The following is a 23,091-nucleotide window of genomic DNA, read 5'->3' on the forward strand; positions in this document are numbered from 1 at the left end:
GTGATTGTGACTTGTTCTGCTTGAGATATCAGTCATCTGATGATTATATTATGAAAATTGCACAAATTATAATGGAAACTAATCAGAGATGCATGTAACGTTGTTTACACTAGGCAAGTTGCGCCTCGTTTTGATGCAGATTATTCTTCTCATCTATATTCTACGTATCTAATGTAATCTCTCTAAATTCTTTAGAGTGGAATTTTACTCTAAAGAGTGAAATTTCACTTTTAAAAATTGAAAATTCTGCCACTCTTTTTTTTAAAGGAAGAAAATATGTAGACCGCGCTGATTTTATGCGGGCCATCTGACGTACCTATAAATATCAATTATTCAAATTGCTTTGAGATATTCTTCCGATTATAAAGATTTAAAAAATCGATTTTTCTTGATTCTCTAAATTAAATTTTTCTTAAAGTTTATATTAATTTATTATTCGGATAATATTAGAACGGCAATAAAGTATAACAAAGTAGACACTAAAATATTATATATATTATACTTACAAGAGAACTCATGAAGTGTCAAATTCTGATTAATGAAACTTAAATTCGTATACACATAAGTTACATATACAGACGAATTTAGATAATATCAGTTGCGACACAAACCGATTTTAAAAGGCGAAATTACTTCATGTGTAAAGTGATTTTCACTTTTTTCATTATAGTATTTCAAAAACTATTTAAAATATAAAAAAGTTTTAAATAAAAATTTTATAATAAAAATATCTCTATCTCTATTCATTTACAGCAATAATATTTTTGAAATATAATTATTTAAAAAATCTCTTCGAAAACGTTTAAAAATAATTATTTTTTTTAATATTATTGACATGGACGAATAGAGATAATTTTATTGCAAAACTTTTTTGTAAAACATTTTTTATACAAAATTACTTGCCTCGGTCCCTTTCTATTGTTAAAAATCGTAATTTTGCCTTTTAAAATTTTGGAAATCAAATTATCATCGATATATCTCGAAACGAGAATGAGCCAGTCACTGATCGTTCGAGATTTATGGGTGCGTCTTCACCGTTTCTAATCTTCCGCACCTAACCTCACATCGTATGGTATATGTCGTATTACGGTAGCAACATGGATGTGGACACAGCGAGCGACAATACATCGATCGATGACAAGATAGATGACTTTTGCGAAAATCCCACGCGAGATGCATTAACAGAGGGTCTCATGAGCCTTCTGAAACCTACAGTGGACCAACTGGATGATAGAATTCGCGCTACAAGGTACCCAAAATTTTTCCGTCGCGATTCGTTGCAGGGCGTATGCCCATAAACTTCTCTTCGATGTCGCGGTCGCACTTCGTATACTTGTTGTTTCTGCAATATTTTTGTAGGACAGACCACTTTCCTTTTAAGCATAGTCCATACAAGTATCATTTCATCTTTGCCACCATTATTGAATGTCAAAAAAGATAACGTTTATGTCGACCGCGTCTCTTGAAAGGAAAGTAGTCATTATATCAAATAAAATAACATTTATTTTTATCTACTCATTCATTCATAGATTCACTTATAAATTCTGTTGCATACAAAAATTAAGAGTTTATTTGATTTGCATACGAAAATTATTTTTTATAGAATATGTCAAATTGAGTTGAAGCAACGGATTGAATCCCTAACAGAGGAACTTCAAAAAATCAACGAAGCATTGCAGTATCCGCTGGACACAGATTCCTATGTAAAAAAACTAGTTAACGCTAAGCATAAGATTACTATTGTTAGCAATATTCTGCAAAGTACCCAAGAGTGCTTGAATAAGGTGCATCAAGCTGTTGAGAAGAGTACTGCCAAACGAAAAACACTACTAGATAATAGTTCTGCATATAACAACACAAGTATCGAAGCTGATAAAGAAGAACCAGCTACAGCAGAGACTGATAAGCAGCAATAATTTCCGATATTAAACCTATGATCGATAAGATATGACCAAATTGTTACTAAATGATTATTTATAAGTTTTATAAGATTTTATTACATTTTTTCTTATATAAATTATGGAGACCCCAATAGTTAAACTGTCTGATGAAGAGCTCAATACAGTTTATGAGCCTTCTGAAGATTCGTATCTTTTGGTGGACGCTTTGGAAGCAGATTTAGAGATTCTGCATGCGATGAAGCCGAGAATTTGTTTAGAGATAGGTAGTGGCTCTGGCATAGTTATCACAGCTTTAGCAATGGCACTAAAAAAACGTCATAATGTTGAGTTTATTGCGATTGATATAAATCCTGATGCATGTAGAGCCACGAGAAGAACTAGTCTGATTAATTCAGTCGATGTAGATGTCCTTCAAATGAATTTATTAGATTGCATACGAATTAAATATACATTTGACATTATTTTATTTAATCCTCCGTATGTAGTTACAGAATATAACGAAGTAATAGATGACAGACTCGTATTCAAAACATGGGCAGGAGGTAAAAATGGTAGACAAGTTATGGAACAGGTATTTGCTATTATTCCCAAAATCTTATCAGATGCAGGATTGTTTTATTTAGTTATTATAAAAGAAAATAATCCTGAATATATATTGAGCGTTTTCAAAAAGTTAAATATGTCTGGTGAAATTGTTCATGAAAGGAAAGTAAGAGGAGAACATTTATACATTTTACGTTTTCGAAAGTGAAGGAAACGAAAAATTAGCACTACATGTCAGGGATATAATATCCACAAGATATTTTAAAAGATTTTAATTTTATGGAAAGAGAAAAAAGGTATTACTTCAGTGATTGTATGCTGCAAGTGTAATTATTATTTATCGTGATAAATTACAGATAAATGAACTACATCTATTTGAATCATGTATTACACTGTTTGTAGATAGTTGTAACATTTATATTATTTGTAAGTCATTGTTATGTATTACATAATTGCAATTAATATATACAGGCATAACAATATATTGTGTAAAATAATAATTTAATTCCTTGTCTACGTATACTTTTATCTTTAGCAATAATTGTTCGTTTTAGAAAGATGATAAGTAGAAGCTGATAAAAAAAGAAGTCACATCCTTTTTACAAATTTCACACCGAACTTGAGTTCCTCCTAGAATGATTGTAAGAATCATTCTGGCTTTAAACACATTTTTTTCGTAAATAATGAATAAGCGCGGCTAATCAAGCGCAAGTTTTACATTAAAAAGATCAAAACTTGCGCTTAATTATCCGCGCTGACTCTCAGTCCTCTCTCAGGTTTCTCTATATAACTGGCCCCCCACATAACCAAATCTTAATAAAAAAATTATGGAATAATGCGCTATTTATGCACTATCCGCAAAAAAAAATTTTGCGCTCATTCCGTTTAGCTAAAAAAAAAAATTTTTTTGTGGAGGGCTGAGTAGGCACACAATCAGTCAGCCCCCCCACTTGTTAAAAACAAACGATTTAAAAAATTAAATACACAGGATTTATGCACTATTTATACGCTACTATTTTCAAGCATTTTTTATTTTTGCGCTGCAGCCCTTAAGGCACTTCTCTCTTGGAACAAACAGTCATATTCAACACTAAGTCGTTTAAAATCGCAAAATTAAATACTCTGACTATGCAAAACAATTCTTTGATTTATGCGCTACTATTTCCTGGCATTTTTGATTTTTGCGCTGCAACCCTTAAGTTAGGAAAACAGGAATAGATATTAAGATTTTAATCTATCAGAAACCGTGTGTTCCGATGTATCCGATTTCTGATAGGTTAAAATTATTCTTTGTTCCTAATTCCTTATTCCTTTTATTGTGCGCAGGGCCGCTCCGATTCAAATGTGATTATGAGGCTGCGTTCCACTTAACGCTCACAACGCTCGCGGAATCATTTCATCCTTGTCTTTTATCAAATGTTAAATAAGGATAAACGATGCTCGCAAGCATTGCGTTAAGTGGAACGCAGCTCTAGTCGAAATCCGCTATCCATAAGGTTATTTGTGTGTTTTTGTCGTACGACAAAGGCTACGTTCGGAAACGTCGCTCGGATGCCTCGGATTCATCATCTGTCCTTGTTTAACATTTAATGAATCGGAGGCATCTGAGCGACGTTTCCGAACGCAGCCAAAGTGTACAGAACAGAGAGGTCCTCGGATATTTCCATTCCATAGCCAATCAACAGGCTTGAAAAATTTGACGTACGACAAAAACAAATGAAATATCACCCTTACTATATTTGTACTATAATTGTACTTTTAACGACATTTACTTTTATCGAGAGAATTAAAGACGACTTATTTCTGCTGTTGGCTCATAAAATTTATTGCGTCATACGAGGGTTACAACTGTTACAACATGAGCGTGGACACAGTGAGTGACAATACATCGATCGACAACGAGATAGATAACTTTTTCGTTCATACATATTCTGTGAGATTTTCGCAAAAGTCCACGAATTTCATGAAGTTCCACTTAAAACATGTAGAGAACCAGGAGGACCAACTACTTCTTCTGAATGAACGCATTCGCACTATAAGGTAATCATAATTTTCTCGTTACATTCATTGCAAGGCACATGCATGAACGGTAAACTTTTTCAATGTGTTGTCGCGTTTTATATGTTCTTGTCTCTGCAACACGGAGTTTTTGCAACAACGTGAATTCAGATACGATGAATGCTAAAGTCACGTTATTCTTTTCTTAATTAGTTAAAAAGATAACCTAACCTTAGCGTTCACTGTATTTGGATAAACAGATCACTAATGTTTCTGCAGGACAAAGTCTACACTCTCCTTTTAGGAGGCACAGTCGAGAGACGCAAATATTATTCTATCTGTTAGTGTTATTAAATGTCAGGAAAGATAGAACAACACATTTATGCTGATCATTTTTCGTAAAAGGAAAATAGCCATAATAATCAAATAAAATAACATTTATTTTTATTCACTCATTCGATACATTATAGGTCTGTTTTTTTATTTGTGTACTCTGAACTGATGCACACAGTACGATAAGTTGAAATAAAACAAACTTATATTTGTTTCACTTTAACTTTTTGCACCATATGCATCATTTTAGAGAGTACAGAAATAAAAATTAGACCTTATATTGTCCATAAAAATCAAGAGTTTATAGGATTTCTATCTACATAACTATCATTTTTTTGCAGGATACGTCAAGTTGAGCTAATGGAACAAATTGAATCCTTACCACAGGAAGAAGTCAACGAAGTATTACAATTGCTCATAGTAAATGAAGCTGAACTAGTTGAAGCTGAACATAACATCGTTATGTATAGCCAAGATTTGCAAAATATCAAAAAGTACATGAATAAGTTATACCAAGATGGCCTTTCTAAGACCAAACAAAAAACATTCCTACATACTAATTCTGCAGGTAACGGCACAAATATCGAAACAGATAAAGAAGAAAGCTAAAGATTGATAAGTAGCAGTAATTTTTTATATTAAATCTATGACCGATAAGATATAACCAAATTATTATTAAAGTATAAATAATCGTTTGTATGAATAAAAGTTTTGTATAAGATTTTATTACATTTTTTCTTATAAATTATGGAGATCTTAATATATGTATAGTTAAATTATTCGATATGGAAGAGTTCAGTACAGTTTGACTCTTTTGAAGATTTGTATCTTTTGATAGATGCTCTGAAAACAGATAGAGGTTCTGTACATGATAAAGCTAAGGATTTGTTTAGAGATAAATAATATAGTTATCACGGCGTTGGAAATGGCATTAAACAGACATTATAACATAACATTTGCTTTATTATGATTGATATAAATTCTGATGCATGTTGGGCATGAGAAGAAGTAGTCTTATTAATTCAGTCAAGATATATGTTCTTCAAACGAATTTATTAGATTGCATACGAATTAAATATACATTTGACATTTTATTTAATCCTCCCTATGTAGTTACAAAAAATAAAGAAGTAGTAGATAATAGACTCGTATTCAAAACTTAGGTTGGTGGTAAAAATGGTAGACAAGTTATGAAACAGGTATTTACTACTATTCCCAAAACCTTATTAAATGTAGGATTGTTTTATTTAGTTATTATATATCAAAGAAAATGATTCTGAATATATATTGAGCGCTTTTAAAAAATTAAATATGTCTAATGAAGTTGTTCATGAATGAAAAATAAGAACAGTGCATTTGTCCATTTTACATTTTCATAAAATTAAGGAAACGAAAAATTATCACTAGATGTCAGAGATATAACATCCACAGGACATTTTAAAGGATTTTAATTTTATAAGAAGAGAAAAAAGGTATTGATTATAAATCTACAATGCTATAAATCTAATTAATATTTATGGTGATAAATTACAGGTAAATAAACTTCATTTACTTGAATCATATTATATTGCACTGTTTGTAGATAGCTGTAACATCGTTTGTATTATTTGTCGTTATGTATTATGTAATTGCAATTAATATTTACAGGCATAAGAATATATTTCGTAATTAATAATTTGATTCCTTATTTATGTATACTTTTATCGTGTCTTTAGTAGTAATTGTTCATTTAAGAAAGGAGATGGTAAAAGAAAGCTAAAAGAAGAGATAATCTTTTTTACAAATATAATTTATTGTCAAGTACTTAAGATTTACATTATGATGGTATTGAATTATCGCAATAAATACCATGTATTGGTATTCAAGCATTATGCAAAATGAGCATTCTCGTCGTTTGAAGACGGCACGAGTAGTTTGTTAGATGTTTATAGATTGATGTATAAATATGGCTATTTTCCTATTCTGCTATTGAGCAGAATACATTTTCTATGTTTGTGTGGATAAGAGTAACGTTTCATTAAAATTTAGTTATAAATATTTAAAAGCAATAAGCTGGAAGAACTTCTTTGCCTACTATTAATAACAGTTATTTCAAAAATTTTGGTATAAATATTTACCTTCAGCAGTTTTTTCGCGATTGAATGATTATAAAGCGATAAAGTAACATCTCTCTTATCATTTAAATTATTATTTGATTACTGGCACGCGTTTGTTGTTTTCTACGCAACTTCTTTCTTGGTATTATTACGATAAAGGTATTATAAAAATAATACCCTTCTACGAATCCACAAATTTTGGTCTGCGAGTTCGTTGTAACTTAATATATAACACAGCCGCGCTTATGGTCGCGACGAAGAGTGTGCTTAACATAAGAGAGAAGGTAGTGTAAAATCCACCGTTGCTCATGCAAACCTCTTTCGCTTTTGTCATCGTCTCGACAGCCGTTTCCTCCATACTTTCCAGAATCTGGCTGGATGCTGTACTTAAGTCATCTAACATAATCACTTTGAAACGTCGCCCAACACGAACCGGATCTGATAACAGAATCGCATTCGACGAGTTGGTCGACGGTGGTGCATATGTTATCGAGCGGCGACGTCTTCCCGGGTCGATTTGCTAAAATAAATTATATATAATATGTGAGAAAAATTGTAAAGTTTTTTTAGTGTGATTTATTTCGTGAAATAAGGAATTTTGTATAATTTAGAATAATTTCGAATATTTCAAAATCTTTTATAAATTATCACAAGAAACTTTTTTTCAGTCGTCATAAGAAATGATGATTTTAAAATACATTATGTGTTAATTTCAATGTATGCGATAATTTTACCGAATATTATATATAATGTGTTACATTTGAATATTGATTTTGTGACTTACTTGATTCGCTTCCGGACAAGGTTCGCAATTAGTTTTACATAGTTCGACATTACATTCGATGAATAGATCCATAACATCAGGGAATTTGAAGGCTTGGAAGAACGCATAAGCGATAATGGAAGCACCTGTATTGCCGGTATCATTTGTCTTTTGGAAGGCACCGAACAGTTTCGGTTTCAAAATGCAGCCTCTTTCGTCGGTGAGCTGCAGCATATTGGTTGAGGCTTCGTCTCGCGCCAAACAGTCACGGACCTTGAAAATAATTATAAATAATTGTTTAATTTATATTTCGTGTAACAAATAAAAATTTTGTAATCTTAAAATTAAAGTAGAATACGTCGAAAAATGATTATTTCGTGTGTATATATATATATATGTATGTATATATATTCGTGAATTAATTACATCTATACATTTTTTTATGTTGGAACATGTAATTCTATTAATGAATTATCATTATGCATATAAGATGGTTTTCAATACGTACCTGGAGATCGAAACCAGGATCGCCCTCTACGGAAACTACTAAAGTCATTGTTTCTCCGATCTTTACGAGTCCATCGGCTGCTGGTGCGAAAGGTCCTTTACCGATTTGAATATCCAATTTAGCTGTCGCAGTATCGCCACTAAAGGTAACGATTTCTTGATTCAACATATCTACTGAGAGATTCACCGTTAAGGCCTTATTGATGTTCCCTTCCCAGAGACATCGTACTCTTCGAATCGTATCCCAGACTTCTTGTATACCCGGTTCATTCTTTAGCAATAAGAATTTTTTTTTTCAAAGTCTAATTATTTTCTATCACATGTGATTTTTTAGGAGCTAAATGTAACAAATAAAACCCGTGGAAAATCAAGCTAATAAATTTAGTTAGTTCGACACCGACTTGTAATACGAGGACGTTTTCCAAATACGCTTGACCAGCTTCACCCTCGAAATCGTTGATGAACTGAGTTCCGCAGGACTCCAGATTCACCGTAAAAGAGTATGTTGTTGAGCCTGAATTCTGTTTTACGTAGGTACATTCCGGATTCATGAAAAATCCCTAAAATTAGACAAAATCGATACATTATTATCTGTAATTTTTTGTGCAAGAGATTGTTTTATTTCACGCTCTCTTACCTTAGAATAAATAATGCCGTCATAAGCGCGATTGAATTCGATATTGATTGTCATCATTGTCTTACTGCATTGGACATCGAGATTATGAATATGCGGGGGATGACTGAGATCGTCCTCAGCTTGAGCAGTTTCTGAAAAATAAAATCAAATTATTTTTTCATGTATTTTGCATTTATGTTACACTGGCTGTAACACAAATACGTACCTCCAGTTCCAGTTTCAGTAGTTCGAGGGCCTTCCCCTGTAGCAGCTCCAACAGTAACAGCACCTGTTCCAGTTTCACTTGGTGGAGTAAAGGGAGGGAACGGTCTCTCGGTAGTCGAATATCCCCCGCTCGAAGTAGGGTAACCTGAACCTGAACTAGGATAGCCTCTTGTCGGGGTTGGTCCTGAGGGTCCTGAGACTCCTAAAAAATACTCAGATGGCATAATGCTGATAATCTTCGATTGATTTGGTGCACGATTTATTTAGTGCCGTATTATTTAATGATATACTTAAAGATGCTTTTGGAACATTTTCAATTTGGATTTGGATTTTTGAGTATACCCGTACCTGCACCAAAGAGCTTACCGATCGTGGATTCAGAAGGAGGTCTTGGACTGGTCGATGGGAAAAGCGGTGGCTGCGGCGGTAGATAAGTGGACGACGATTCCGGGGGATTCAGTGGTGGAAAGGCCGACGAGCCCGCGTTGGAATACGACGGTTGACTCGGTCGGGGGTTGTAGGACGTGGAGCCTCTGAAGCCTTGCGGCACGTACGTTGATGAAGGTTGTTGGTTCGGTCTTGGAGTAGAAAATGGCGTGGAAGGTTGCCCAGATGATGAGTAACCAATATTTGGCGGAGTATACAGCGACGATGGTCGCTGAGGGGTATAGCCTGATACATCACTTTGTTGAGAACTCGTGGCCTGGAAAGGTCGGGGTTTTTCAGGCGGTCGTTGAGTGCTGTAGGGTGGCAAGTATGCATTCGCATCCGATTGCTGGCGAACTGTAAAAATACGTGAGCTCAAAAGTGAGACTCCTTTGTAATCTGTGAACACTACGATGGCACCAATGAAAATTTGTTATTGAAGTTATCGATTATGCCATCGCAGTCCATAAAGATCGATCAGTTTTATATATGTATCATTCTTTTTAAGTTTTATTTAAAAAAAAACAAAAGGTAAAGGAAAGCGTAAGTTTTGGAGAGTTAATTAAGAATATATTGACTTTAGTGCTGCATAAAAGAGAATGATTTATTAAAAACATTCGATGGCTTTGATGGCATTTATTTATTAAGGTATTATATAAATTAAAAATTCTATGGATTAAAGTTAATTGTTTTGAAACTTACTATTGACTGGGAAGCAACTGTCATTCATAATATTAAAAAACGTACTTATATTTTACATTAAAGCTATCGATAATGCCATCGAAGTCCATGAACATTGATCAATTTTAGTGTTGATCGGTCTCTTTGAATTTTAATTAAAGAAAACAAGAGAGTATATTCTAAAGAGTTAATTAAGAGTGCATTGACTTAATGCTTTGTAAGAGAAAACGATTTATTGTCAGTTCGAACAAACGTGCATCAAAGCCAATCCCAGCGTCGAACATAAAGCTAATTCCGTGACTTCTAAATGTCACGTTAAAATGATTGATTAATAGCATAGCGTGTTTATGGATGAATGATTTTGTGCATCTATAATATTTAAATTGGTGAGGCGGTATTGGCTGCGCATAGTCGCAGCTTTCTTTTGCGCAATACACATCCATAATAGCGTCCATCTCTGACCATCAGCGGCACTGAACTGTCTATAAATCAGCGCGCAACGTTAGACTGCAGCTAAATTCAATCATCATGAGAAAATACTCGTTAATATGCGCGTACTGCGACAAGGATGGCTTCGTGCCGTTTCCTGTCGACGAAACTCGGAAACCTACTTTTACGTGTGCCCTGCTGGTAGATCCCTTGAATCCACTCTAGGATATTTTGCGCCATCACGTCTGCCGGTGATACCGAGGCAGCAGCCCGTTGGACTCTCGAGTGTGCTAATGAATTTTAAACCATTCGTTTGTGATCAATTTATCACCACAACAATTATAGCGCCTCTCTCGTTCGCTGATTGTGCTTAAGGCGGACTTATAGAATTTTTCTTACCGGGATCCGCGTCTGCGGTTCTCACAAAGAGCGCGTGTCCGCCGAAGTCTTGGCCACACACCGCTGTACCCGAGAGAGCGACGACGAGAATCGCCGCGATGTGCCTCATCCTTGGCCTGTAAATTTTATTTCAGTTAATGACAGCATTTTTTTCTCTATCTCTTCCTCTCTCTTCACGCTATATTAATACTTTCAATTTCGTTAGGAATTTCTTCAATAGAAATAATCGTCCCGCGCGAAATCGCTTTCGACGTTGTGAGGGTCAAGTGTCATTGACTCGCAGGAATATAAGGTTTACCCAAGGATGATGAGTCGCGGATGGCGGTAGACCGGTTTCCTCGTCGAAAGTAGAAAGTGATCATTATGAAATCTATATGACCATGATCGCAGCTTTTGACAGTTGACGTCACCGTGCAAGCGGGATGACTTATTGCGAGAGGAGGCGCGCGCGTGATTTCTCCTCAAGGTCTGGGTTTCCGTGTTCTGGGACGGTACATGAAAAACCATGTCGTCGATTATGAAAATCGTTGTTTACACGTTATATCTGTACATTTAAGCGCGCGTTCTTCAAGGTCTCCATGTGCGTGTCGGAATGCGCGAATTGTACAAAGAACGACTATCGTAGCCCGACCGTATCCATCGAGAATTTCGAAAGTAACATCGCCGAAGAATACCACGGTGGTTTTCTAATTGGACCGTAATTGCTCAGTGAAATACCCAAGGTTCCGAATCGCGGACGCGAATGAAACTCATCCTTCTTGCAAGGATTAAACCAGGCAAGCATTATTTCGGCAACGCGATGACTGTACAGATAATTGTTTTGCCGGCAAGTTGCAACTAGCTGGATGATCTCCAAGGTCCCAGAACATGGCGAAATTAATCGTTGTGGAAAGAAAAAAGGAAGAAACCGCGTGCAATTATTTCAACAGAGCTTTAGTGAAAAATTTAGCGTGCGAGTATAATGGCGCTCGTTCCTTAATCTTGGATCGCGATCGCTAAATGTCTTTTAATTTAGAGCCGACGTCGTTTCCATTATTGTTCATCTCTTCTCACGTGCTGCAGCGTGTGTTAGCGGCGTGTTTCGTCAGGGCGGATTACGTGCGGTATAATCGCGCTGTCTTGTCTCACATGTCTCATAATTCTAGACCACCTTGTTAGTATAATTTATGACTATACACTCACGAACACTTAATCATGTATTTTTGGTCATTCAGATGTTGCTGCTTTTATTTATGTAGATAAGATGGCATTCTTTTTCTTTCATAGAGATTTTCATTAATATTACATCATTCGTTATTTTAATTTTAAACACGGGTTTTCTTCGCATGCTTAGTCGTATTTCTTTATGGTCTCGTATAAAACAAATAAAATATATTTAAAGATTTTTCATGGAACATGTATAAAATGTTACATTTTCAAGAAACAGAAAATTAAAAAAATCATTTATTGTACCATAAGCGTACTATATTTCTCTGAACATATAATTCCTATTTCTGTTAATGCAGATTAATTTTAATCTCGGTTCAATTTATTCCTCATCTTTTTCTAATTCTAAGGATTAGAAAACGATGAAAAGTAAGTTGAATCGCGATTAAAGTTTATCTACATTGGAGGAAACGGATACAATAGGAATAGATATAAAAACGAAGTTTTAGGCTATAATTAAAAAAAAAAAATATTTTGAAAATCCATTAAAAAAAATAAAAACCTCTGGACTTGTGTTTGCTTCTTGGAAAAATTTGCTATCATTTATCCTATAATATATTCTACATTAATTTTTTTAAACATTAATAATAAACATTAATAAATATGAAAAAGGAAATATTAAGTGTACGGAACAATAATTCTTACATTTTATTTATAAAATGTTAGAAATTGTTCTTAATAAAAACATCCTATGCAAATATTAAACTCTTATATTTCTCGTATTCTGTTTTATTTTCTTGCCGGAACAAAATTATTAACGATATGGTACTACTAATAGAAAATGCTGGACATCAGATTAACAAAAATGGATTTATTTGATTATTGCAGAAAACCCTTTATTTATTATAAATGAAAATTCATGCAGAACCTTTCTTTTGACGCATGATTGAAATTTATAATTTAATATGTGAATAAAATAGATAGCATTATCAATTATGACATGATTAAAATTTTAATATTTAATTCAGTCAAATTCACAGTTACAATAAATAAATAACAATTTCAATTCATGCAATGATAATCATTGTATTAAAATAATTATTGGAATATATATAATAAATGCAGCAATGATAGAACACGTATTATGATATTCAGTCATTCGCACGAATTGACAGATAATTACTCATTTGTAGTGTTATATGCGAAATGCAAATTCCGCATGATTTCCTCGTGATTTAGTGAATTCTCTTTCAGGCCCTGCGCCTAAATAAGCGTCATTATCTCGATACACGAACTTGAAATCGAAAGGTTAATCCGATGCTGTACCTACAGAAGGCACGGGAAAGCATCCATGCAAGGATGCACGGATGCTTTCCATCGCCTTAGTTTTATGCCATGAATCCGCTAGTGAAACCGAATCGTGACGCGGCCGCCTTTGGTTCCTACCCGCACTCATACGATCCGATGCATCCAAGCGCCGATGCTGTGTCGGATGCTGTGATCGGTAGGGTAAAAGATCGAGAAGTCAACAGTGGAATCGTGCTTAAGCAAGGTGAAAGGTGAAAGTCGTACCTAGCGCCGGTTAGAGGGACGTATAGATACCGGCAGGCATGTGCTTGCTTTTACACGTGTTCTCCTTGGAACATACCTACGTACGCATTGCGAGAATCGTCTATCGCAGGATATTTCTGTCGATCGATAAATCAGATAAATTAATGTGCTTTTCCTCTTTTCTGGTTTGGTTGATCAATAACGTTGTAGATTTTTAATTTTCTGAGATTTTTAACAGGGTTGCTACAGACCTGGAAAAGTCAAGGGAAAAATGTAAAAAAGTCTGGAATTTGGAAATTTGCTTACAATTTCCTTAAATTACTCCTGTTCCACATAATTGTTATAATTTTTTAATATTATATTTGACGTTTATAATGAAATATGTTGGAAACTTGCACACTTTAAACGATTTTAATAAAATAATTAAAATTTATATTTTATTCAGTATTTTTATTTGATTGCTCTTTTTCGTAACTGCATTCTTTTTTCCTATACTAATTTATTCTTTGTTGGCTTGAATTTGCACCCAAAATTTTAGTATGCTACTAAGCTTTTTTTGCGTTATTTTTAATAATATAGGCTAATTTTCCTACAACTCTTGACTTTAAATGTGTTAAAATTTACATATTTTATATTGGAAAGTTTTCCATTTTCATTTGAATTATAAAACCTGGAAAAGTCAAGGAATTTTAAAATTTATTTTCTATAGCAACCCTGTTTTAGTTCCATATTTAAATTAGCCAGGTAGAGATACTTAATTCCTTAAAATTCTCATTATTTTTGCTTCTTTGAATTTTTTATTTACTATATTTTTTTTATGTCATTCTGCACATTTTTGAGCCAGGATTTTTTATTTTATAGCAACTGATGCGTGTACGCGAAGATTTTCTCGAGTCTCACGATAGATACATTAAATTACGAAAATAAGTATGAGAAAGAAATTCGTGATAATTATACCAGGAGATTCATTCGATTACACAAGTCAGAGATTCCAATTAGGTTTAATCAATTACAAATACATGTAGAGAGTGTGATGGCAAGATAAACCATTAAGATAACCCGATTTACATGAAAACGAATTATCTTATAGCAATAGAGGAGAAGTATTACTATTATGGCCCCTCATATTATTTATATTTTATACAAATTATTTTAACTTTGTTAATCAATATTTAAATTTAAAACTTAGTAATTCAAACATTCGTTAAAGTGTAGTTCAATCGATTTTAAGCTCAAAATTATGAAATATTTATTACTTAAAATATTATTTATAAGAATATAGCAATACTGTATAATCAAAGAGAAAGAAGATAGAAGTGATAATATGGTCCCTCTGCAAAAATTAAAATTTGGTTTTAAAAAAACAGATTACTTTTTCCGCTACTCAGTAAAAATTTATAGTATCGATATGTGAACTACAAATTAGAATGTAGTGCTACAATCAACTTATTGAATAATTATTTTTATATGAAAACCTCGAAAATAAAAAAGTAATTAGATTAGTAATTGAATGCTGGAGTTATATTGTTTAATGTTGCAAAATACACTAATTGATACGCGGTTTAAGAAGAATGAAGAAATATGTATAATTAAATGCAAAAATGTGCTTTAAAAAATGCTTGAGAGTAAAAATAGGTTATAATATACCAGCTGTTATGCATAATAGCATCATAATATAAGGGGAGATTACTGAATGATTTTATAAATATGATTCAATAAATAATCATTAGAATTCGCCATCTAATAGTAGAGATATTAAGAAGAAACATTATATCTAGAAAGGCCATAATACCACCTTCTCTTCTAATTTCGCAGCACAATATTCTCGAATATGAAAAATATGATAGAGTCATGCAAAAGCGACATATTTAACCTGTTTAATTCTTAATTTGGACATTACACAATAGTAGATTACGTAGTACAATCTTTTTCAATAAAGAACTTCTACAAACAAAAAGGAGGAATTGCACTCCATTTTATTTACTATTTATCACTGTATTTTCTTGTATTTCTTAGCATTAAATGTGCACAAAATCTAGTTTTTTGTTTTTCTAAAAAGAAAGTAGTTATATAAATAAGTGGCTGAAGTTTTAGAGGCTCCATCATCTACACCGAAAGAATGATTTTGCTGAATTGTCTAAAAATTTAGCTAGATACATATATGAAAATAATTTGGTTGGATTATTAAAATAATTATATAGAATGCTCAAATGTTGGTGACAATGATGCAAAAAGTTTTAACATTCTAGCAATCAGTTAGAACATTCTATATAATTATTTTGATAGTCCAAGTAAAGTTTATTAGCTAAGTTTTTAGATAATTCATAACTTCAACAAAAGTATTGTTTTCGCGTACAATTGAGGGTTAAGGTTGATGAAAATCGCCATTGATAAACGCCATTCTTATTGTATATCTGAAAAAATAATATTTGTCATCGCTTTTATTCAGTGTATTCAGTAATCGCTGTACGCGCAACGTGTAATTGATACCCACGTTGTCATTAAGTTATTGAGAGATGAACCGCTAATTGTTGCGGTTTCGTGACGCGTGCGAATCGCGAAGGATTTAGACGTGCGTCTCATTTTTCGTTTCGGCCGTAATTTTGCGAATACAATATCACGCTGTAATACATATACATCGGTAGGATTTTCTCGATCTAGTTGAAGTCCCCATCACGTTGAAAATTAAATTAACGTACCAGCACTAATTACGCGTTAATTAATACCATGCCCTATCTTTTGCTCGCTGTCGGTGCTACGTGAGGAAGGTGCATTCTTTCGAAATCTACACCGGCACCGCGTCGGCATATTAGAATATCATAATTTGTGCCTCGAAGAAACATTCTGTCTTGACGTCTGCGTCCCCGCGTCGGTCGTGCAATTGTGCGAAATTCGTGTAACTTTGCGCAGGCAGTCCGGCCGTAACGTTGCTGTTTGCGGTCGCGCGATTAGGCAAGTGTAGCATGCACTTGAGATGCTGCGGTTTCCTCCTCGCCACATCGCCGGGCGCTTTGTTGTCGATGTCGGCATTTTAATAACGAGACGGGACAGCACTCGTTTATTATGGAGGTTTCGTAACGTGTCCTGGGAATCATGGAACTGGGCTATAGTCGAGATTATTATGACTTTAAATCTGATGCGTATTAAGACTGCTCGATCATCGAACGGGAATTACGAGTCGAACTAATATTGTTAATATAAAAAATATTTTTAATTTGAGGTAACAGAGAATATTAAAATTTTTTTGTAATTTACTTGGGAAATAATTAGCTTTACATTATTTACGATAACTCAGGCTGCGTGGTTGTTTTATATTAGCGTACGCTAAAAGGATGTAGAATTATCTTCATTATGATATGAAGCGAAATTTTCTTTGCATTAAAGTTTTAGCATGATGCAAGTAACGTGAATATTTCCCTGGTGTTTTAAAATTATTTGAACTACTTCTATTCGCGACAATTTAATTTAAAAACTCACTGTTCAAAGATAACATCTGATTTTTAATTGGGTACATACAGTGAATGCAAAAAGTATTTGTACAGAGAAGATTTTCGTAAAAAAAATTTTGTTTAAAGATAAACATTAATTAACAATTCATTAACGATGAGTAGCGTTCGCTGTTCTAATGTAAACAGAAAAGTTTCCGAAAAGAACCATATTTATGGTCTCTTAGAAGTTAAATTTCTCGACTATACAAATATTTTGTGTGTCCAAATAATACAATTCTACATTTTTGTTTATTTTTGAGATAACATATTTTAAATATTACACATCTCTTCAGGTGAAATAATTTTGAGAAATATTCAATAAATTTTATATTTTAATAATAAATTGCTAATTAATATTTATTTTCTAAAAATAAGTTTTTTAAAAAGATATCTCCTTTGTACGAATACTCTTTGCACTCACTGTATTCTTTATACTATATGTAACGATATAATAAGATCGATACTGTCCAACATACTGTATAAACGGCAGATGGTAGATTCAAATAATACCATTTTTTATTTTTGCTTGTTACTAAGATAATATATTTTAATTATAATATTACACATCTTTTTAGGTAAAATAAAACCGTATGGTTTCGAAAACCATACGATCTATTTTATTCTTTATTAAATTGCTAATTAATGTTTACTTTCTAAGAAAAGGGTTTTTTAAAAAGATATCTTCTCTCTATATAAATACTTTTTGCACACTCACTGTATTCTTTATATTATATGCATATATGTACGATATAATGAGGTCGATATTGTTCAACGATACTGTATAAACGACAGATGGTAGATGAAATTATGGCGGTGCATCCTTCCGAGAAACGCGCAATATTTCGGCGAGCGCAAAATTATTCGTAGCACATTAAATTAAATTCGATATCAAGAGAGGAACTATTCATGCTGGGCGCTAATGGTGCGAATGATGCTAATGACGGAACGATTTAAGTGTACACAGCGACCAATGGTTTGCGACCGGCGCGGACTCACTGTACTCACGTAGTGAAAACTGTTACGTCCAATAGGTCTGGGTTACGGGGACATCGATTTCCTTATACATCGGCGTACATATCGGCGAATGCCGACCTACCTGCTGAAATCGACCGTGTTGACAGTGAAAAATCACCGAGGTGATACAAGCGTGATTTCTACCGCATCAATGCCAGCAGTCGGCGATTCCAAATACGTAACTTCGTATAATGCGCGATAGTCGGGAAAATAAGTTTTTGTTCGGACATTCAGCGATGGCAAAAGTCGCGCGAGTAGAACACCTTGACCGTGTTCGAAATCTTACATCTTCATCATTTTTCCATACGCCATTTTTCACATTTTCCTTCACCGAATGATTTACGCACTCTATCAGCTCCTCTGGGTTTCTCCGCGTTTCAGAAAGAAATAACCGTCCCGTTCAAGAGAAAAAAATATTACGATCATCCGTTTCAAAGATTCGGCTGTGAATTCTGCGCCGGGGGATTATTTGTCTTGAGACAAATGACGTTCGCGAATTTTTAAGTGACCGCAAAAACGTGCCCCGTGGGTACACTTGGTTGGGAAAGCGTGAACTTTACTGTTAAATTCCTCGGATGGTGAGGCATGCGCGTTTTTCAAGCTCGTTCATTGACATTTAATATATTCTTTGCACACGTACGAGAACGATTTATCCTCTCTTTCACCTTATTTCTCCTTTTTTCTATTTCTATCCCTCTCTCTTTCTCTTTCTATCATCTCATATGTGTATATGTGAGATCCCCTTCTTTTCTCTTTTTTTTTGTCAAACTCTTCACGCACGTGTCTTTACTATTATGTAGTGCTGTAGAAAACGCATTTTAAGTACCGTGACTAGCGAAAGGATGTCAATACTGTGTACGTGTGTGTAAGAATGTTGATATAAAAAAAAAAGTTATGAATGTTACAAGATGATTTTGACAACTCACTGTAGAAAACATTTTGGAAACTTCTTGCTTCAAAAAGAATCTGCTTAAAATGATTATTCGATAAAATTTAAATTTTCAGTTACGTTATTTTGTAATAAAATGATTAGTGATATATATATTTTTTGATGACAGTTAAGTTATTGCTTCGTAAAGATCTTTTTTTTTTTAATAATGCGATTAAGCCAAACATTTTTTTTAAAGAACATTTTACAAATTTTTTCTTTAAAAAAAAATTTGTTTAAAATGTTTATTCAATAAAATAGATATTTTAGTTGCATTACTTTGTAATAAAATTAGTGACATATTTTAATAACAATTAAATTATAGCTTTATAAAGATTTTTTTTTAATAATGCATCTGGAGCAGAAATCTTTTTGGAAGTTGTGTTTTCAAAGTAGGTCATCGATTGTCACGAAAACAAAATTACTTTCTTTTTCTAGGAATTTACTTTATTCACCGCGATTAATCAAAGTACAAAATATTAAATTAGATATATATGCAATGTATATCGCATTAGAGAATATATGAGGAATATCTTTTCAGTTATTCTCTCATTATTTCAATATTATTTCTCTGTCAATCAATTCATACGATGTCAGGAATTTTATTAGAGAATTTATATGGAATTTTATTAAAGGATTTACATATAGCGCGTGTTTCGTAATTCTTTGTATTCATTATATTCCTAAATCGCGTTATTTAACACGAATAACTTGTGGATAAATTTCTTTCTTCTTAGATGTAGTAATCTCAATCCATTACAAATTTCATAATTGGAAGTGTGATGTACGGACAAATGGCGTCAATTTCATAGATTATTAATAATTGCTAATATTAATACAAGTAATAATGACATAACTCTTAATATAGAAGAGGTTAGGACCTTGTCTTGCATCACCACGTTTATATTTTTATTCAGTAGAGACTAAGCGTGTCGCAAACTCTTCTTGTTCCTTCGTGCGTTTCGTAACGTCTAATCCGCGAAGATAAATGTCACGAGGCGTGTGCAACGAAAACTCCAATAATCATTTTTTCTTCCGTATCTTTGAACGAAGTCAGCTTGTGCGGAAGACATGCGGAATGACTTTTACTATTGTACGAACAAGCAATATGATTTTATCTTCTTCCCACGTAGCGAATGGAAAATAAAATATACTTGCTTTTGAACTTCAGCATTGTTTCCGGTGGTTTCGGAATCTTTTCATAGAAAGGTATAGTTAATACTAGAAATTTGTCGTCTTTCGTAGTTTTTAATACCCTGTTTTGTGATTTAAAAAAAAAATTATTTGCCACGTAAATATATTTTCCAAGTTCAACTTTAAATTTTAATTCCTCAATATTTAAAAAAAAAATATATAAAAAAGGTAGAAATAATTATTGCAGCCGAGTACATAAACCTGCGGTTTGTTCTTTGATATTCGATTCATTTGACTGTTTGTTGTCAGTAGCACTTGAGAAATTTTGAAGTTTAACTTTAAATTTAAATTACTCAATATTTTAATTAAAGTACATAAAACAAAAGGTAAAAGTGGTTATTACAATTGAATATAAAAACCTGCGGTTTGTTTTTTGATACTTGATATGTTTGATTGTTTGTTGTCAAAGCCACTTGAGAAATAAGAAGAGGGGAATTCCTCGACATCTGCGTATATCTACATCTGCGTGCAACAAGTGAATCTCTGCACCATCATCGTGCGCGGTGCGTGCCGTGCTCGCAACGTATGTATATGTATATATTCACACGTGTGCTCACTTTCTTCGAGGATACGGTGACCAAAACGAGCAATCATCATTTCTCACTCTCACTCTCGCACAATGATTCTCACACTCGCTTCTCTTTTCTCCTTCGACTGCAATTCGCTCACGACTTTGACACCGTATACGTTCAAGGAAAGTACTGTCCCGCGACGAATAAAACAAGTTTATTAAAAAAATATTTGTTTATGTCGGATCTTGATCTCTCCTACGAAATCTACGAATAATCTTCAAAAATGCAGACGTTCACTGCTTACGAAATATACCGTTAATGTTAATATTATAGATACGTTGGATAAGAAGTACGGAATGACTTGCAATCGTCTCAATTTATTACTTAACATTTACAATGCTGTCTGCTATCAAATTGATAAATACGCTTTGACTTACATTTGAACATATTGTAAGCACGAAAATAATTAAACGATATATTCTAATAATAAAATATATTTAAGATTATTTTATTATATTTATTTATTTATTTTATATTATTAGAATATATCTAAGACATATTCTAATAATAAAATAAATAAATTTATGCATATATCGTTTGTGTAGAAAAGTGATGAATGAGATATGTTAGACATTCTATTTAAACACCGAATATAAAATAATTCAAAGATTAGATTGACTTTTCTTTTCCTTAATGTATATGTGTTTTTATTATATATATGTGTGTGTGTGTGTGTGTGTGTGTGTGCAATATATAATAAATATTAAAAGTTGAGACTCACCTGTAAGTGAAATCCTTTCCGTGGAAAATTATTGCCACCAGGTAGTTAAAGTCGATCTTCCTTCGCGATTCGGCCGGAAGATTTGCGTTGTGCGCGCGCTTATGAGAAAGGTGAGAGTGAATAGCTGGGAGCATCTTCATTCAAGCTTTATATAGGTATTGTACCCCCTTACCTAGGTAGACTCTGTAGAAAGAGCGTGCCATCTCTCTTACTGTGTCTGCTGTAATTTTATCATCATAGTAAGATGAAAAAAGTACTTGTTGACGAAATTGCATTAGGTAAAATTATTTCATGTTCGAAATTCTGCCAAAGTTTAGGCCCTACCTATTTCAATCACCAAATTTATCATGAAAATGGGTATGTTTTTCTACTTGTATTGCTCTCATTATAAAAGTATTTGGTTATAATCGTAAATGATTATAGTTTTTAGCAATTAACATTCTAAGGGGGATGAAAAAGATAAACGAAATTTTATGTGATATAAAATATTATTTTTGAACTCGCATTTGTGATATGTTTCTTTTAATAATTGTTAATTACGTCAAGATATATAGAGATAAATGGATCGGATATATATCAGTATTTAATTCATTTAATTTAATTCATTTAATTTAATCGGTATAAAGATAACAATATAAACTTTGATCACGAGGTAAATGTAATTTGGGGCATCGACGAAAGACTAAGAATACTCTCTTCCGTAAAAATAGTTCCGCGTATCCTCTATAAGAGTTTGATTAAGTGCTCCACAAAATAAACGCAAATCGATGAACACCTGTTAAATGATTTATCTGCTCGGTATTATCGGTGATTCAACGTCGTTCTGTTAAGGAAAGTGACTTTTCTGAGTCATATTTGGGAATAATGACGGTAATATATGAATTTCTATGTTCAGGATATTCGTCGCCCTTAAAAGGTGACAAGATGACGACGCGATATTTTCCGGGTAGTTAAGAATAGTCCTTAATTTGGGAATCTATATTTTCACGCGAGTGAAATACGCGAGTGATGTTCCTTCTCTTGCCGACGAAGAAATGAAGTTTCCGGGCATGACCTAATTCGTTCGTCCTGAATTCGTTTATAATTCACATGGTAAATGGATCGTATAACGATCCTTACGCAACTGTGCCTTGAAACTTTTTCTATGGTATTCTATGGTAATCACATAGCAACCGTATTATTCGAATTAATGAGGTAATAAAAAGGAGTTGTTTTTTTTTATGCACTTGGTGCGATGAACGTCGTTCTATGATTCTACGACACTCATCAAACAAAACGCGCAAGAATTTTAAATGATTTAATTAGTACAACAATATTGCCATATAATTAATAATTTAATTTAATTTAATTTACTCTCGTTACTTTTCTTTAATATAATATTGAAACATATTAAAACTGACTATTGACAGTTATCAAACAAAACAAGCGAGAATTTTAAATGATTTTACATAATGGATAAAATAATATTACAATATATAATTAATAATTTAATTAAATTTAATTTGCTCTTGTTACTTCCCTTTCTTTAATATTTAAAATCTTTTAAAGTAATCTGTGTTA

The 23,091-nt window shown here is 33.1% G+C and overlaps 4 protein-coding genes and 1 pseudogene across 4 annotated transcripts; 4 read left to right on the plus strand and 1 right to left on the minus strand.

The window, feature by feature from the left end:
• The first annotated feature begins 1,006 nt into the window (after positions 1 to 1,006).
• LOC108757805 (SNAP associated protein) lies at positions 1,007 to 1,934 on the plus strand. Its single transcript, XM_018502404.1, has 2 exons — positions 1,007 to 1,249; positions 1,604 to 1,934. Exons 1-2 carry the CDS (start codon positions 1,077 to 1,079, stop codon positions 1,914 to 1,916), a joined length of 486 nt encoding a protein of 161 aa, XP_018357906.1. The 5' UTR covers positions 1,007 to 1,076; the 3' UTR covers positions 1,917 to 1,934.
• Positions 1,935 to 2,018: 84 nt separating this feature from the next.
• On the plus strand, positions 2,019 to 2,755 carry LOC108757804 (HemK methyltransferase 2). The gene has a single exon (XM_018502403.1). It carries the CDS (start codon positions 2,020 to 2,022, stop codon positions 2,650 to 2,652), a length of 633 nt encoding a protein of 210 aa, XP_018357905.1. The 5' UTR covers position 2,019; the 3' UTR covers positions 2,653 to 2,755.
• A 1,379-nt stretch (positions 2,756 to 4,134) lies between these two features.
• LOC108757704 (uncharacterized) lies at positions 4,135 to 5,432 on the plus strand. Its single transcript, XM_018502208.1, has 2 exons — positions 4,135 to 4,484; positions 5,117 to 5,432. Exons 1-2 carry the CDS (start codon positions 4,303 to 4,305, stop codon positions 5,382 to 5,384), a joined length of 450 nt encoding a protein of 149 aa, XP_018357710.1. The 5' UTR covers positions 4,135 to 4,302; the 3' UTR covers positions 5,385 to 5,432.
• A 41-nt stretch (positions 5,433 to 5,473) lies between these two features.
• LOC108757584 (hemK methyltransferase family member 2-like) lies at positions 5,474 to 6,182 on the plus strand (annotated as a pseudogene).
• Positions 6,183 to 6,578: 396 nt separating this feature from the next.
• LOC108757627 (uncharacterized) lies at positions 6,579 to 21,636 on the minus strand. Its single transcript, XM_018502095.1, has 10 exons — positions 21,532 to 21,636; positions 10,918 to 11,033; positions 10,701 to 10,808; positions 9,349 to 9,765; positions 8,984 to 9,184; positions 8,779 to 8,909; positions 8,543 to 8,701; positions 8,143 to 8,412; positions 7,656 to 7,907; positions 6,579 to 7,391 (listed from the first exon to the last, which is right to left on the minus strand). The coding sequence occupies exons 2-10, from the start codon at positions 11,024 to 11,026 to the stop codon at positions 7,053 to 7,055; spliced, it is 1,986 nt and encodes a 661-aa protein (XP_018357597.1). The 5' UTR covers positions 11,027 to 11,033; positions 21,532 to 21,636; the 3' UTR covers positions 6,579 to 7,052.
• Positions 21,637 to 23,091: the final 1,455 nt, after the last annotated feature.

The sequence above is a fragment of the Trachymyrmex cornetzi genome, unplaced genomic scaffold (assembly GCF_001594075.2).
Source record: "Trachymyrmex cornetzi isolate Tcor2-1 unplaced genomic scaffold, Tcor1.1 scaffold147, whole genome shotgun sequence".
In the NCBI taxonomy this organism is placed as follows: domain Eukaryota; kingdom Metazoa; phylum Arthropoda; class Insecta; order Hymenoptera; family Formicidae; genus Trachymyrmex; species Trachymyrmex cornetzi.

Coding starts and splice junctions, on each gene's coding strand:
- LOC108757627 (XM_018502095.1), bottom strand. CDS start 11,026: ATGAGGCACATCGCGGCGATTCTCGTCGTCGCTCTCTCGGGTACAGCG. Junction 10,809..10,917: donor AACCGCAGACGCGGATCCCG/GTAAGAAAAATT, acceptor AAAATTCATTAG/CACACTCGAGAGTCCAACGG. Junction 8,702..8,778: donor ACGGCATTATTTATTCTAAG/GTAAGAGAGCGT, acceptor GTCTAATTTTAG/GGATTTTTCATGAATCCGGA.
- LOC108757704 (XM_018502208.1), top strand. CDS start 4,303: ATGAGCGTGGACACAGTGAGTGACAATACATCGATCGACAACGAGATA. Junction 4,485..5,116: donor GAACGCATTCGCACTATAAG/GTAATCATAATT, acceptor ATTTTTTTGCAG/GATACGTCAAGTTGAGCTAA.
- LOC108757804 (XM_018502403.1), top strand. CDS start 2,020: ATGGAGACCCCAATAGTTAAACTGTCTGATGAAGAGCTCAATACAGTT.
- LOC108757805 (XM_018502404.1), top strand. CDS start 1,077: ATGTCGTATTACGGTAGCAACATGGATGTGGACACAGCGAGCGACAAT. Junction 1,250..1,603: donor GATAGAATTCGCGCTACAAG/GTACCCAAAATT, acceptor TATTTTTTATAG/AATATGTCAAATTGAGTTGA.